We start from the raw sequence: 14218 nt of genomic DNA on the forward strand, positions 1-14218 counted from the left end.
ATACTGTGACAAACAGAAGATTGTCCTGATGTAGAGTCCAAAAGCTGGAATCTCCCAAAGCAAACAGGCCAGAGATGAACCACCCTCTGACTGAGCTGAACCAAGAGCAAAAGTCAACGGGGAATAATTACTGCCCATCCAGAATGGCCCAAACCACTTCAGAGATGAGATAATTCAGAGATATAATATGCACTTTTTCCGATGTGATCCACTGAGGCAATTTAACTCACTGCATTCTTCCCTGCCTTGGCTCCTGCCAGGACAGGCTGCCCAAAACACCTGACAGCAAGGCCAGAAGAGCTCTCCCACTGGCACAACAGAGGTCCAAGGTCCAAGGCTGGGAGCAGAGCAGCCCAGGGACAGGATGGTAGTGGAGCCAACTTTAATCATCTTCAGCTGCCATGATTTCACACCTGAGAAGCATTTACTGCCAGAATCCAAGCAGCTGTGACTGGGCAGAGGAAGGGCTTCCTATTTGTGCCACTCATGACCCAACTCAGCAGGACAGCAATCAAATGCTTGACCTTTCCCAAAATCACATGAAGCAAATGCTCCACATGACATAGTTCCAGCATTATCTACTCAGCACAGGTGCACAATTGCAATTAGAAGTGATCAGTTGTACATAACAGCACCTTCCAACCCAACTCAACCCATCCAAGAACAATTGGAGGCTCATTTTTCATCTTTCTATCCAAACTCCCCGGCACCATGCCAGCTCAGGAAGCACCCCTTGAATAATTGCCCTTGAAATCATAGAATCATCTAGGTTGGAAAAGACCTTGAAGACCAAGTCCAACCGTCAAGTTAATTTACCGATTCTCACTGCTAAATCACATCCCTCGGCGCCACGTCTATACATCTCTTACACGCCTCCAGGGATGGGGACTCCCCCACTTCCCCGGGCAGCCCATTTCAATGCTTGACCACACTCTCTGTACAGAAATTCTTCCTAATATCCAATATAAAACTCCACTGGTGCAACCTGAGCCCATTTCCTTACATCCTATCACTTGTCACCCGAGAAAGGAGCCCTACACCCTCCCCTCTGCAACCTCCTTCCAGGTAGTTACCGAGAGCAGTGAGGTCTCCTTTCAGCCTCCTCTTTCCCAGACTAAACAAACCTCACAGCTATTACTTGGAAATTAGATTGGAAACCACAACACTTCTGCATGCTGGTAGATCTTAAACTTGGCACTTGGTTTGTCCCAAGACCATTTTTCACCCCCGCCCCTAAATCAACTTCCGCCAAGAACAATGCCGCCGGTTTGTGCCTACAACAGATTTATTTATTCCCCCCTTCCAGCAGCTTGCTCTGCCTGTGCCTTCGAGGGGCAGTAGCTACTTTAGGCGAAGGGTTCCTTCTGGTTCCTGGGAATAAAAGGCTGCCCTCCATAATCAGGGTATTGTTCTCCCTAAATGGACCCAGACTCTGTAAACACGCTCCTCTGCGCGGCGCTGGGAGGGCGACCGTGTGTGTGTGCGTACGTACATGCAGGGAATGTGTCCTGTTTTAAAACCAGTAAATTATGTTAATTCATTTCCTTTGCCCAAACAGTGCTAATAAACTCAGGGAAAGGAGGAGGAAAAAGTAAACAGGAGTCGATTACAAAAAGGTGAGGGGGAGAGGTAACCCAATAACTCCACCAAATGTCTCCTTTGGGAAAGGACACTGAATTTGCAGCTCGGATGTGCTCCACGCAGCCCTCCCTCGGTCCCGGTGGCGGTGTAAAAGCGACTGTAACACTCTCTTTCTTTTTTGATAAGGTTTCAGGGCCAGCCTGTTTTCTGAGTTCAATCTTGGGAGCAGGGAATTGGGCCCCCCGAGGTGCCCTGATCCACGGCGAGCACGTCCCCGGGGGCTTTGCTCCGCATGTGATGTGTGTGCTCCGGTGGCTGAGGCCAATAGGAATCGTCAGAGCTTATTCGTAATTTTCTAACAGGAAAATAATTTCGCTAAGCAAACGACCATGCTTTGACTCAAAACCCTGATTAACACAGTTTGAAAACAGGGCAGCATACTGTTCTGGGAATTAACTTGCTTGACCCCTAGTCTATAACGGCACTCAAATAATCTGTGAGTCAGATGAAGTTGAAAAACTCTTGGAAGACCACACTGAAAGAATTTACTGGATTTATTGGATTTTCTAGGATAAAAGAAAAATAAGCCTGAAACTCTACTTAGCTAGTCTGTAGTCTTCAGAGAGACAAGCTTTTTCTCCCAACAGTATCTAGAAGAGGAACAACGCCTATGCTGAGCACTGGGTCTCAATCTCCACCGGAAACTCTCAATAAATTGTAATAAGTATAAAAACATACAGGTTATTTTTGAAGAGTGCCTTGCTGCGTTCTTCCTTGGGATTAGTGGTAAAACATGGAAAAAGCAGACAGATTCCCACCTCTATGAACCTGCAATCCTTACCCCAATAGGAGTACTCACACTACAAACTGCTGCTTGAAATCCTCCAAATCCTCTGGTCTACCCCAATTTGAGCAGGCAAGGAATCAGAACAAAACAAGCAGGCCATGCTCTGGTCTAGACCACTGCCCCATGCCTACCTTATGGTTTCTGCAGCCCCTGAGCACTTGCCTCTTGCCTCTACCACTTCTTTGTGTCTCTTTTGTATCACAGAAACAATAGATGGGTGCTGAGAACAGTGGCAAATGTTTCCAGATAACAAATCCGGCAATTAGAAATCAACTGCCCAAAGCTTGTTCCCCTGCATATGCAAATGTCCCCATAATAGGTTTACAACTCCTTGTCAGTCAGACCTGTCAAGGAAAAGTAAACACCTGCCAGGGGCCATGATTAAGTTGAAAGCTCCACTTTCATTAGGCCTGAACGAAATTAACCCCACCAACACTGCATTTCTGATTGGTTGCGAATAGCAGGAGGAGGAATGATACCCATCAGCTCTGATCCCTTAATCTAGTTTTATATTAACTCCTGCAGATCACGATGAACCTTGCCTTGGCTTGGTGCCCCGCTACCCAGATCTGACACACAACCTGGTCTGACAAGGCCCCAGTGCCTGTTCTCTGGTAGGATTATAAATTTTAATGCTACTCACAGCAACTCAGCCACAACTCGCTGAACCTAAAGGGACTGCCACCTTTGTAAGTCAGAACAGTATCTGACCCCAAATGCCAAAATGTGAGCACAGAGCCTGATCTCCATATGCTGGTGGAGCTGGCAACTGTCCTTCCAGCTTCCCACTTTAAACCTCCCTAAAATACATTAAGTACTTCCAAATATTACTTGTCTAGCTAAACAAACACTGTGATTGCCACCCAGATGCTGTGTTAATCTGGAGAAGAATGTGACAGATTTTGGTCTAACCAGAAGGAGAAGAGGATGGCTTATAGCATCTCCTATCACAAGGGTATCCAAACTTTGAAAGACTTTTTGATACCAATTTTACATCAACTGGTCAATGCCAGACAAGCATTCTTCCTTCCACAGAGTCTGCAGTATCCCCGGAGAGATATCCCACAACGTCCAGAGGTCTGTCCTGTTTATTCATTAACCTTTCCATCCTTGACATGCAGTTCATACACCTGTAACTTGTCTGATGCTTGTCACTGCTTAACCAGTGTTAACAGATTGGTTTAGCTCAGAACAAAAATAGCTCCCTCAGTTACTCGAACGCACGCAGATCTATTAGTTGAGAAGAAAAAGGAGAAAAAGAAACCAGTTCACAGTGCTCCAGGGTCTGTAGCAGCCCAACGCCAGGAGTTTGGCTTGTTTAATTCTGGCCGGCTGGTGGGGCTGAGTCCCTTCTCCCTCCTTTGGAGTTCACTTGGCCTCACCCCATCCACTTCTGCCTAAAAAAGGGAAGATTTAAATCCATAAAAGGCAACAGTAAAATATTGGCAACTGTAATGAAAGACCTCCCTTTAAAACAGGATGCTTCTGCTCCAAGTCACATGGTGGTCAAAAGTCAATCAAGCATCACACCGTAATGGCAGGGGGGTATCTGGAAGGACATGGATGAAAAGGGAAATAGGGCAGATTTGAAATAGCTGCATCTCACCATCCTGTGCAGAGCAAGCACGCAGCCTACTGGAGACCCTCTTCCAAGGCTTGGCTTCACTGGGACTCAAGGGCAGCAGTACCCTAATCCGGGGTAAATTTTCTCCCAGAGGCTGGCTAATGCTTAGATTTCCCTCCATGACCTCCTCCAGCTTTTTTCTCTCCTGGACACCTGGTTCTGGACAGAACTACGATGTCCACAGCTGCCACAGGGAGTCAGCACAAAGCCAATACCAAACTCCTATTATCATCAGTTCATTAGGCATATGCGAGCAGACCCAGCGCAGAGAATATGAATTAATTTGCACAATAGGCAGTTCTTTAAAATCTCAATTTCTGCATTTATCTGCTGTTCCTGTGCTTTTATTTAACATGCACAAATACTGACAGCTCCTAAAATACCCACCAAAGTCAATACAACCCAAGTGGCATGTAGGTTATGACACTTCTTGCATTACTCACTTCTCGGTCACTTGACAGGATGCCCAAGATTGTGCAAATCTTTCATGAAATAAATTCACCAGACATGAGGAGAAGCAATTTTGGGTCCTGCCAAACCAAGAAGCCACCATTGTCACTGAGGAGAGGCTGAGAATAGAGGTGCAGCAGTCCTGAGAAACATTAACCTTCTCTGGGAAGCCTCTGTTCCCAATTTACATTTTCCTTCCCTTAGCGAAGTTCAAAATTAAGTTTGAACACTTAATGGAAGAAGTAGCCTGGAGTTATTGGCTGAAATTCTTCCTGAAAATTGGAGCGGTTGGGACGAAATAAAAACGTTAGGTTATTCGCGGCACCGCTGGATACCGTGTTTCTCCTGCGATACAATGGGGAGACTGTGTAATCAGGGCAACCAACCAAGCTCCAAGCAGCCCGTGTTTATTTGACTCAGAAGGAAGAAAAAAAAATAAAAAAATCGGAGATGTGAATGGATTCAGCGGCAGACGGCATATATTAACTTGTTAAATAACACTTGGGCCAGTCCACACCCAGCAACCCTGCCTGCAGAATGGCACCCATTCTTTGGGGATAAACCCCCCTGGGCTGACCCAAAGTTACAGCAGGAATTTCCAAGTTGCTTTCAGCCCAGCTGCCAGCCAGAGCCTGCAACAGGCAAAATCAGTGTGTTTCTAGAATAAAAAAAAAATCCAGCCCGGGCTGTACCATTGAGCAGGCGAATGGCAGGATCCGAAATATCATACTTGGCCCACGGCTCCTCTTCTGGCATACTTCAGGGATCAGTCCAGCGGTTGATATTACAAATCATCTGTGCAAGTCATCCTTAAGAGATGGATCCAAAGCCCATGGGACTGAGGAGGAGTCACGGCACTAACGCTCACAGGCTCCGAATCAGGTCCTAACCTGTTGAACCTGGCATGGGCTGCATCTGCTTATCTCATACTACGTTGGGACAGCAGGATCAGACTGCTCGAGCCGACTTTTGCAAGTTTATTTATTTTATTTTAGTACCACAGCTGCTGCGAACGAGCACCAGGCTCAACAGGCTTGCAACAGGCAGTGGTCTTGCAACTTCTGCGTTCATGCTGGCTCTGCTCTTAAAAAATTCCCTTATATGAACAAGAGTATTCATAAAAAACCTTGGTGCAAAGTATTAGGACAGGTCAGCACAGCTAAATACATATGGAAGCACGTTTTTATATAGAAAGCTCCACGGGATGGCTGATTGCGGAGAACAAGAAAAGGAATAGAAATCCAAATTAAATGTCCAAAACAAGAACAAATGCATTTCAGCTTGAGCAGCCCACCAGAAAACACAGGAAGAGGGCAGATGAAAGACAAACTCTTTGAAACAAGACAAAATGAGCAGGTTAATGAAAGAAACGGGAGAAAAGAGCATTTCCACTGACTCCTATAATGCTGGATACAGTTGCACGGACCCTTTGAACAGCGTGATTTTACAAGTCACTGCAGACACAAGGAGTTTTAAGGAAAAAAAAAAAAAGAAAGCTGCACTGATTCTACTCCCACTGAATAAATAAAGCTACAGCTACAGGGTTTTGTTGTTCTGTTTTTTAATTTCAAGCTAGGCAAAAGAAGACTTCTGCATTATTATTTTCACACTCCAGTGGAATTTCTTTTCTTTTTAAATCTCTTCCAGTAACTAATCCAAAACGCACAGCCAGGCAGTGACCATCTCTACTGCATTCACCCCGTTCTGCACCCACGTGTATCGGCATCGCTCCCGGACCACCGCACTGCGAGACGGCCGCTTGGAAAGCGATTATCAGTCAGTGTGTCCGGAAAGGTTGGCTCCGTCAACCAAAAAATGGGTTCCTACTTGCTAGCAAGTGTCACTTCTTCTACTTATTTTTTTTTTTTTTGAATGACATTTTTTCCAGAAAGAACCATATCCCCAGCACCGCCTCATGGCATCTGAGAGTTTCTGCCGTGGATAAAAGTCAAGAGTTCGGAGCTCAGCCCGTGTTGCGTACAAGTTCATCACGGAAAAGGCGTGTTTTAATTTGCTGTTTGCGTCTTTTAACGAAGGTCAAAGAAGCATATGTACTTTGACAGAGTTATAAAAACTTCAAAGAAAACCTAAATGCATTTAGTAATTTGCCGAGTTCTGTAATATTCCTAATAAAAATAAATAAATAAAATCAACCCGAAGTTTCCAGTATGACGCACGCTGTATTTTATGTTTAAACTCAGACGCAATTTAAAGAGACCAACAGTCTCCGAAGAAGGGAGGAACCGGGGCTTAAAAAGAAATAAACAAGCAACTAACCAGGATTTTCATATATTGTCATGTTGACTCTGGGTACAAGTCATGATGACAGATTATTCATGAGCGAGTTACCTAACAGCATAATACAAAAAAAAAAGGCACCAAATTTAACCAAGAGGTCTGCAGTGACTTACGTAAAATTTGAATCAGACTATAGATGTGAATGTGCTTCTCTTTCACAAGCGAGAAATTACCTAATCGTTATACCTGATAGCACCCATTGAACAGGAATAAAGGAGCTTTTAAACAGAAGCCAACAGTAATCACTTTAATATTATCATTACCTTACCCACATTAACTACTGTTCACTTTTATAAACCACAGAGTTACAGAAGGGAAAATATGAAGAAGAATCACGAACTCATCTCCCAAGAAATAACAATAATAAATAAAAACACAACTACCACAAACTTTCCTGCACCCTACTCCCTTTTCTCCAATACTTCGGCAAGTAAAAATGGCACACAGCACTATTTCTGTCCCAAATTGTTGAATTTTGAGGCAGCCCCTACAATAAATTCCCAAACAAAGCTGGCACCAACCAGACTTGCAAGCCAAGCGATGCGCAGAAAAGTGCGAGAGCAGAAAGTAATTAAGGTCCTGCTCTTCCCCTCCCTACGCAATGCACCGAAAATGAAATCAACCTCCAATCTAATTAGTTTCCAGCAGAATATCAGTTTACTCGCTAACGGGAGGGTTGTCGCTGCTCTTACCAAAAACTCCCAAACATACCACACGAGGTCTTGCTTAAGCCACAGGCCCAAGCCCGGCACGTCCCAGCATTACCGTGTACGGTCACCAAAGCGAATACGATGGCTACTTGACAGATTTGGAACAAATATTGCGTTGCGTGTCACTGAGATAACACAAGCAGGAAAATATCAGATTGTATTACCTGTATCCGACCGGAGGTGTGGACTGGTCGGAGCTACATTGCTGCAGGACGCAGTCACGAAAGGTTAGTGACCCAAGATGGCATTCGTCCCCGCGGAGAGGGGCCAGGGCAGGACGCTGGGGACTTTTGTACCCCGTATAGGGCTGTCCAGAGAGAAGAGGAATGGAGTGACACGAGGGACGAGCCACCGGACCTGCATCATTGTCCCAGGTTGAGGGCTGACGCTACCCGCAGTGGCTGGCAGGAGGGCCCGAAGCGGCTGCCCTGCGCCCGGCTGCCAGCCAGAAGGTATATTCCCCCTCAGAGAGCCACAGCACGCAGGTTTCGTCCTCAAAGAGTGGATTTCGTGCCCACATAAGCTCTCATTTTCACCCACAAGGGAAAGAGGGAGCTTGGACGTTTACCAAAATAGCCCCCGAGGAACGCTAATTTGGTACAGGCTCCCTCCAGGAGATCCTTAGCCTGGATTAAGATTGGTCACTGGGGGATTTATTCCAGATTAACTATCCTGGAAGGGTTATTCCAGTGCATTTGCAGGTGTAGACGAGCCCCTAGCCAAAGTCTTTAAATTTCAGCCCCTGAAAATGTAGGTTCAGGCTTTGCCAGAGCTACCTCATCCTTCATCCTTGCAGACAGAGCAAGTTCTGCACCTGGACCTCTGAAATCAGCCCTGCTCTCTGCTCTGCGTGGATAGTTTGAAGGTTTTGCCACTTTCTTAACAGTTTATCTTGCTTTCCTAAGAAATCCCCCTTCCTGCGCTGCTTTGTACCCCAGCACTGGGTCACAGGCGTACAAGGGACAGTGCCAGTAGGCACCGCTCCGAACCTGGAGGAAAGTGGTGGCGTTGGCCCAATCAGGCAGTCCTGCAGGGCCCTTCGCCTTACAAGGCATCACCTAAATAAAGATATAAAAATACTACAACGTAACATTTAATGAAAGATTGCAGCTGAGCACTCAACTGTCAGGAAATAGCAAGGCTGGAGCGCGTGGGCAACTTAACTCTGCCCCCTTGTGCAAATGCACTTCGGTACAGCCCTTCCCCGACACCAGCCGGCTCCAAACAAATGTTCTAATTCCAGCAAAAGCACATTTTGCCTAATAAAAGTAAAAGAGAAGGGCCAGTGCTTTCACACTGAGCCTTCTCAGCCACCTTCCTCACTCGACTGCGAGCCAGCACCTATTTAGCTCAACGGCGCAGCCCAGGAGACGTTGGCACGCTTTGGCCACACACGCACAATCTGCAATCGGGACAGAGATATGAAACACTGTTTGGGCAAAACAGAGAGCCCTTCTTCCTCCAGGGAAAAACTTCACAACCTCAGGCTGAGATGCGACCAAAAGCCTGTCCACAAAACCCAAAACAGGTAGCATGTACACATCTCCAGTGGCGAACCCGCAGCATGATACATCCGGAAAAAATCCACAGGCACGTTAACAACCAGGCACTTTTTTTTTTTTTTTATGAGAATCTGAATTTATCCCAATGTAAACACCTAATAATCGGCGACACTCGGCAGCCCAAAATAAGGCTTCAGTGTGCCAGAGAGTGTCCCACCTCTGCTCATGTACGAGTTTGATCTTTCATCTATGTCCACCGCTACCAAAAATACTCTCGATATTAAAGAGGCACGCGGCAGGACTTCAATATTAGGGTTGTGTCTTTCTTTTTACCACAATTACACCTTTTTCCTTCTCTTCCTCTCTGTAGCAGCAAGTGAGTGAATGACAGTTTTTAAGCGTTTGGCCCTGGCTTTTAAAACTCTATTTCATTTTAAATAACCAGGACCATCTCTCCATCCACTTGCAGGATGGATTTTTCTGGCTCTGAAAAGAAAGAGTTCAGTTAACCCAATCACTAATGTGATCCTGTTAAAGTTACCTTAAAAAAACCCTTCATATAGGAAAAACAATGATGTTCTGCAATTAACGCTGTTAATTTTCTGGCGCTTCATCACACAACAGCAGCCCACAGTCAATCACATTGCATTTTCCAGAGGCAATAAAAGAATATGAGCAAGACAAGTGCAAACAAATTTAAACAGGGGCTGCCAGGAAAGCAGCCGACACTCCGCTCAGAGCAGAGACAAAAATCTTTTTGTCTTCTTCTGCCCACTTCAGATTTTTTCCGGAACTCCACCGACTTCTCAGGTCTATCGCAATAACCTACATCCATGAGGTCTTCTTAACTCACACACCGCTGCCTACAACTTAAACTGAGTCTCCATTGTAAACCTGGCCTGGAATTCAGGCTCGCAGGACTTCAAGCCTATATACTGTTTTCTTTTTCATTCAGCTTCCAGCCGAATCATTTTATAGTGCTTCTGCCTCCATAAAATATTTGCTTGGGAGCCAATGCCAAGATGGAAAAAAAAGCAACGCGCTAACCAAGCCTTGGGTTTTTAGAGTAACGCTGCTCCCCCTCTCACTCCCTGCTTTTATTTTTGGCAAGTTGCAGCCCCAAACGAAGGGCAAGTTTAAATCTTTTAATTCACAGCCCCGTGGCGCTGGGTGATTTAAAGGTCTTTCAACGATTCACGCAACGCCGATACTCTTGGGAATTGCAGCTGGAGCGATCTGCATCCTAAAGCCATACACCCATTCTGCTGGAACAATGCAGCCTCTCCTTTGTGACCAGAGCCGGGCTGGCTGGGAGCGTGGTTTCTCATTCAGGCTTTCCAGGGACAGTACCCACCAAGGGATGGGGCAGGAGAAAGCAGAGGAAAACCCAGCGCTCCCCCTGCCCTGACCTGGAGCTTGGGTTAAAGCACCTTCCTGCAAAGAAATGTCTTTTTCGCCCCTGCCGCTCCCAGGTCAATGCATTTTGCTGTGCCGCTGGTGGGGTAACCTGTTTATTGAAACCTGATCGACTGCTGGAGCCCCAGCGTTAAAATATGCTCTCGCTGTTGGGAACTGTCATTTGTCTGTCACCGAGGAGGTTAATGGACGTGTTTGTTTAGTTAGCTAGTGGGAATATACAGGGCAGAGGCTGGCGGGATTACAGGAGGGGAGAGGTATTTCTGATCCATGGAGGAATGTGGTTGCTTTTCTTTAAAATCGTCCGTGTACTTCTTATAGGCGCACGAGAAAAGCCCCTGCGAGTCCACCTGCGCTTGCGAGACCTCCTACAAACCCCGTGCTCCATCCACAGCCCCGAACCCCGCAGGTACGGAGACGTGCACGTGGGCAGGGGCACGCACCCCGAGCGGAGGACGAGCCCTGGCGGCAGCAACACTGACGGGTCCCCGCCAGGGCTCCGCGGTCCCCTTACCTCTGGCCGAGTCCGAAAACGCAATTATCCCTGCAAAAAGGAGCGCGAGCTGCAAGTCCATGGTGAAAGCCAGACCCCTCCGGGTCGTGCGGGACACCGTCCTCTCAGACCTGGAGGCAAGGGAAGGAAAGCGAAATAATTACGGGGGGGGGGAAACGAACCAACAGCCCACGACTTCGCAGACTTTTAAAGCCTGTTGCAGAGGCGCGAGGGCAGGAGCAGCGAATGAAACAGCGACCGTACTTGTAATTCATTCCTCGGCGTTCGGCGAGCAAAACTTTGCCCTCCTCTCTGCTTCAGCCTGATATAAATCAAGAACCCACCGAGGCCAGCACGCTGCTCTAAGCTCCCAGTTAGTGCATAATTCGCTGATATCCCGCACGGAGCCAGTCCGGAAGGCAAACAAAACGCTAGCGAGTGGCCATAAAACACGATTCCAGGTTACCAATTTGCGGAGGAGCCCGGGCGGAGGGGAGGAGGAACGCTTCCTCGCCCATCGGCACCCAGCGAACTTCGTGCGGCCGCCTCGGAGCCCCCAGCCCCGCTCCGTGCCGGGGACCCGCGCCGCTTCGTGCGCCCCACAACTTCTTCTGCCAGCTCTCCCCGTCCCTCTCCTCCTTCTTCTCTCCCCCCCACCAAGCCAAGCCAAGCCCCGCTGGTTTCCCTGCCCGCCAGAGGTGCGTCCCACAGCAAAACCGCATTAAATTATCCGGATTCTTGAAGATGCCTTCGCGGCCAGACGCGCAAGCGGGGTAGCTCAGGTTTAGGGTAATTACCCCCCCCCCCGGCGTCCCCCCCTCCTCAAACTCTCACTCTCTAAAAACTCTGCCTGAATTCCTCACCCTTGTAAAGACCCCGCTGGGAACACCCCGTGCCCCCAGGGGACACGCAACCCGCTCAGCATCCACCAAAGCTCCCTCGCCACCAGGTTTGGGGTCACCGTGGCACACAGGGGGGGGACACACACACAAATACACACCCCAAGGAAGGGGCTCCCCCCTTTTCCAGGAGGAGGGGGCACAGCTTTAAGCCTTTACCAGCCGGGATTTGCTACGGGGAAGCAGCGGGGGATTGAGGGATGGGGTGGGGGCGATGGCACTAGGTGTGACATGGGTGGTAAAAGGGGGGGGTCCTGGTGAGGGGGGGGACACACAAGGACTTACCTCGGCTGCCTGCGGGGCTCTAGCACCGTGCAATGCCGCCCATCCCCGTCGCCTCATGCCCTCCGCGGCCACGGCGCCCGGCGGGGCGCTCCGCCGCCGGCCTCTACCTCATCTCCACCCCCACCCCCCGGCCCCAAAACCGGGGGGCTGCCTTCGGGGGGGGTGTCCCCGGTCCCCACAGAGCGGGGGCTCCTCCGAAATCCCCGCAGCCCCCCCCGGGGGGGTCTGCCAGCGGGGAGCCACCGGCGAGGAGCGAAGGGAAGGGGAGGTGGGGTGGGAAGGAAAGGGGGTGAAGAAGAGGTGGGGGGGGGGGTCGTAATGCTGCTTGCTTCCCTTGGGGGGGGGGGGCTGCGTGCGGGGAGGGGGGCAGCGGGACCTGCCAGGGATGCCCGGGGATGCCGTCCCGCGGCCCTCCGAGCCGGAATCCCGTTTAAGGAGCCGGGAGGGGGAAAGGGTTTGTGGGGGAGGAAGAGGAGGAGGAGGAGGAGGAGGGTGGTTGGGGGCCGGGAAGGGGCGGTGGGAGGCGGGGGGGGTGAGGGGGGGTGGCGGAGCGCAAGGAGCCGGGCTCGGGAGCAACTTTCCCTGCAGGGCTTTGTGGCGGTGGGGGCCGAGCCGCCGCGGAGGGCGGTGCGGGGCCGCCCCGCTCCAAACTTCGCACCAATCCCGGGCAGCCCCCGCCCTCCCCGCCGAGCCGCCGCTCCCCTTAACCCTTTTGCGGCGGCTGAGCCCCCCCCCGGACCCCCTCAGACCCCCCACGGGCCCCCTCGTAACCCCCCGCCACCCTTTTTCCCCCGCCCCACGACCCCTCCCTCGTTCCCCGCGCGCCCCACGAAGTGATGCTCCCGCAGTGTGTCCCCCCTCATCCCCACACCGCCGCCTTCCCCTGAGGAAACCCCCGTGGGGACAGGCCGAGCCCCCCCCACAGTCCCCCGGGGCTTGGGGACACGGGGACGAGGACATGGCATGTCCCGGGGGGGGTGACATCCCACGGGGGGGGGGGGGGGACATCCCACCCTGCCAGCACGGGTGCAGCCCCTCTGGGAATGAAGCTAAGCTAAACTTGAAGCAATCCAGCTCGAAAATAAAACTGCTGGGCAGTCCTCTCCTTGGGTTAGCCGCTGAAATTATTTGTTTTTTACCTTCATACGGCTCAGCTGATGCGTCCCCTCTCATAACTGCTCTCCGCACGGGATAAAACTCAACCCGGCAGAGCTACCAAACAGACTAAACAAATGCCAAGAGGGAAAAAAACAAGCTGCCTGAATAGCTCTACTATGCGGAGAGAAACATTGCTGATGTCTTTTATTGGTTCTCTTATTTGATAAGCCCTTATTTCTCTTATTCGATAAGCTCCAGCGGGAAGGCCTCCAGGAAAATGAAGGGGTCGCAATCCTCAATGTTGGGGAGAACCCCAACACCCAGGCCAAGAAGCAGCTTCCACGTCCACTTTATCTATTTTGTGAGGATTATGAAAGCACACCCTCTGTTATTATTGTTACCGAACGCTTTTACTCAGCAATTCCTGACGGCATGAAATCTAGTTATAGGATATCCAAGTAAAAAACATTTCAGACTAAACATATAAACCCCCCACATCCAGAAACAAACAAAGCAGCTGACAATATCTTTTTTATATATTCTACATATTTTTATCATCATTTTTATTATTAAAGTTCATTAATTTGAGAAATCCCAGATGGGCTACTCCTCCTATCAGGCAATAACTTCAGCCTCGTTGACTTCAAAGACGGTGTTGACTGAGTCAAACCTTCAGGACTTGACCTACGTGGTTGTATTCATGCCATGGACCCTGATAAAGTTGCTTCAAGTTGCACCAGAATGAGAGCTACATCTCGAGCAATGATGTGTAAAAAACTTCTTTGTAGCGTTTCATAAGGAGTCAAGGTTTTTGTCCCAAGGACATCACCATCTAATATATGGTCCCAAAACTGTTTACACAACCTTATGTTCCCATGCAGAGTGAAGCCCAAAGCAGCCTCAGTTTTGGCTCAGAGGATAGATGAACTCTGATGGGCTCTGCTTCTTCCATCCTTGCTTCTTTACTGAAAAATCTCACATGTGTCTTTGTGGGCTCCAGCACCTCCCAGTCTGT

General features: G+C 49.3%; 1 protein-coding gene across 4 annotated transcripts in view; it reads right to left on the bottom strand.

The window, feature by feature from the left end:
• The window catches only part of FGFRL1 (fibroblast growth factor receptor like 1), a 173600-nt gene extending 160336 nt beyond the window's left edge, over window positions 1–13264 (bottom strand). The window contains exons 1-2 of one of the 4 annotated variants that reach the window (XM_083833809.1): window positions 13245–13264; window positions 10943–11052 (exon numbers count right to left, since the gene is read on the bottom strand). In XM_083833809.1, the coding sequence (XP_083689935.1) occupies window positions 10943–11003 (61 nt within the window). In that variant the 5' untranslated portion in view covers window positions 11004–11052; window positions 13245–13264. Of the gene's footprint in view, window positions 1–10942; window positions 11053–11185; window positions 11367–11387; window positions 11501–12105; window positions 12711–13244 lie in introns of those variants that run through there. The other 3 variants (XM_083833808.1, XM_083833810.1, XM_083833807.1) reach the window with 3 other exon arrangements.
• Window positions 13265–14218: the final 954 nt, after the last annotated feature.

The sequence above is a fragment of the Anser anser genome (assembly GCF_964211835.1).
Source record: "Anser anser genome assembly, chromosome: 4".
Taxonomy (NCBI): domain Eukaryota; kingdom Metazoa; phylum Chordata; class Aves; order Anseriformes; family Anatidae; genus Anser; species Anser anser.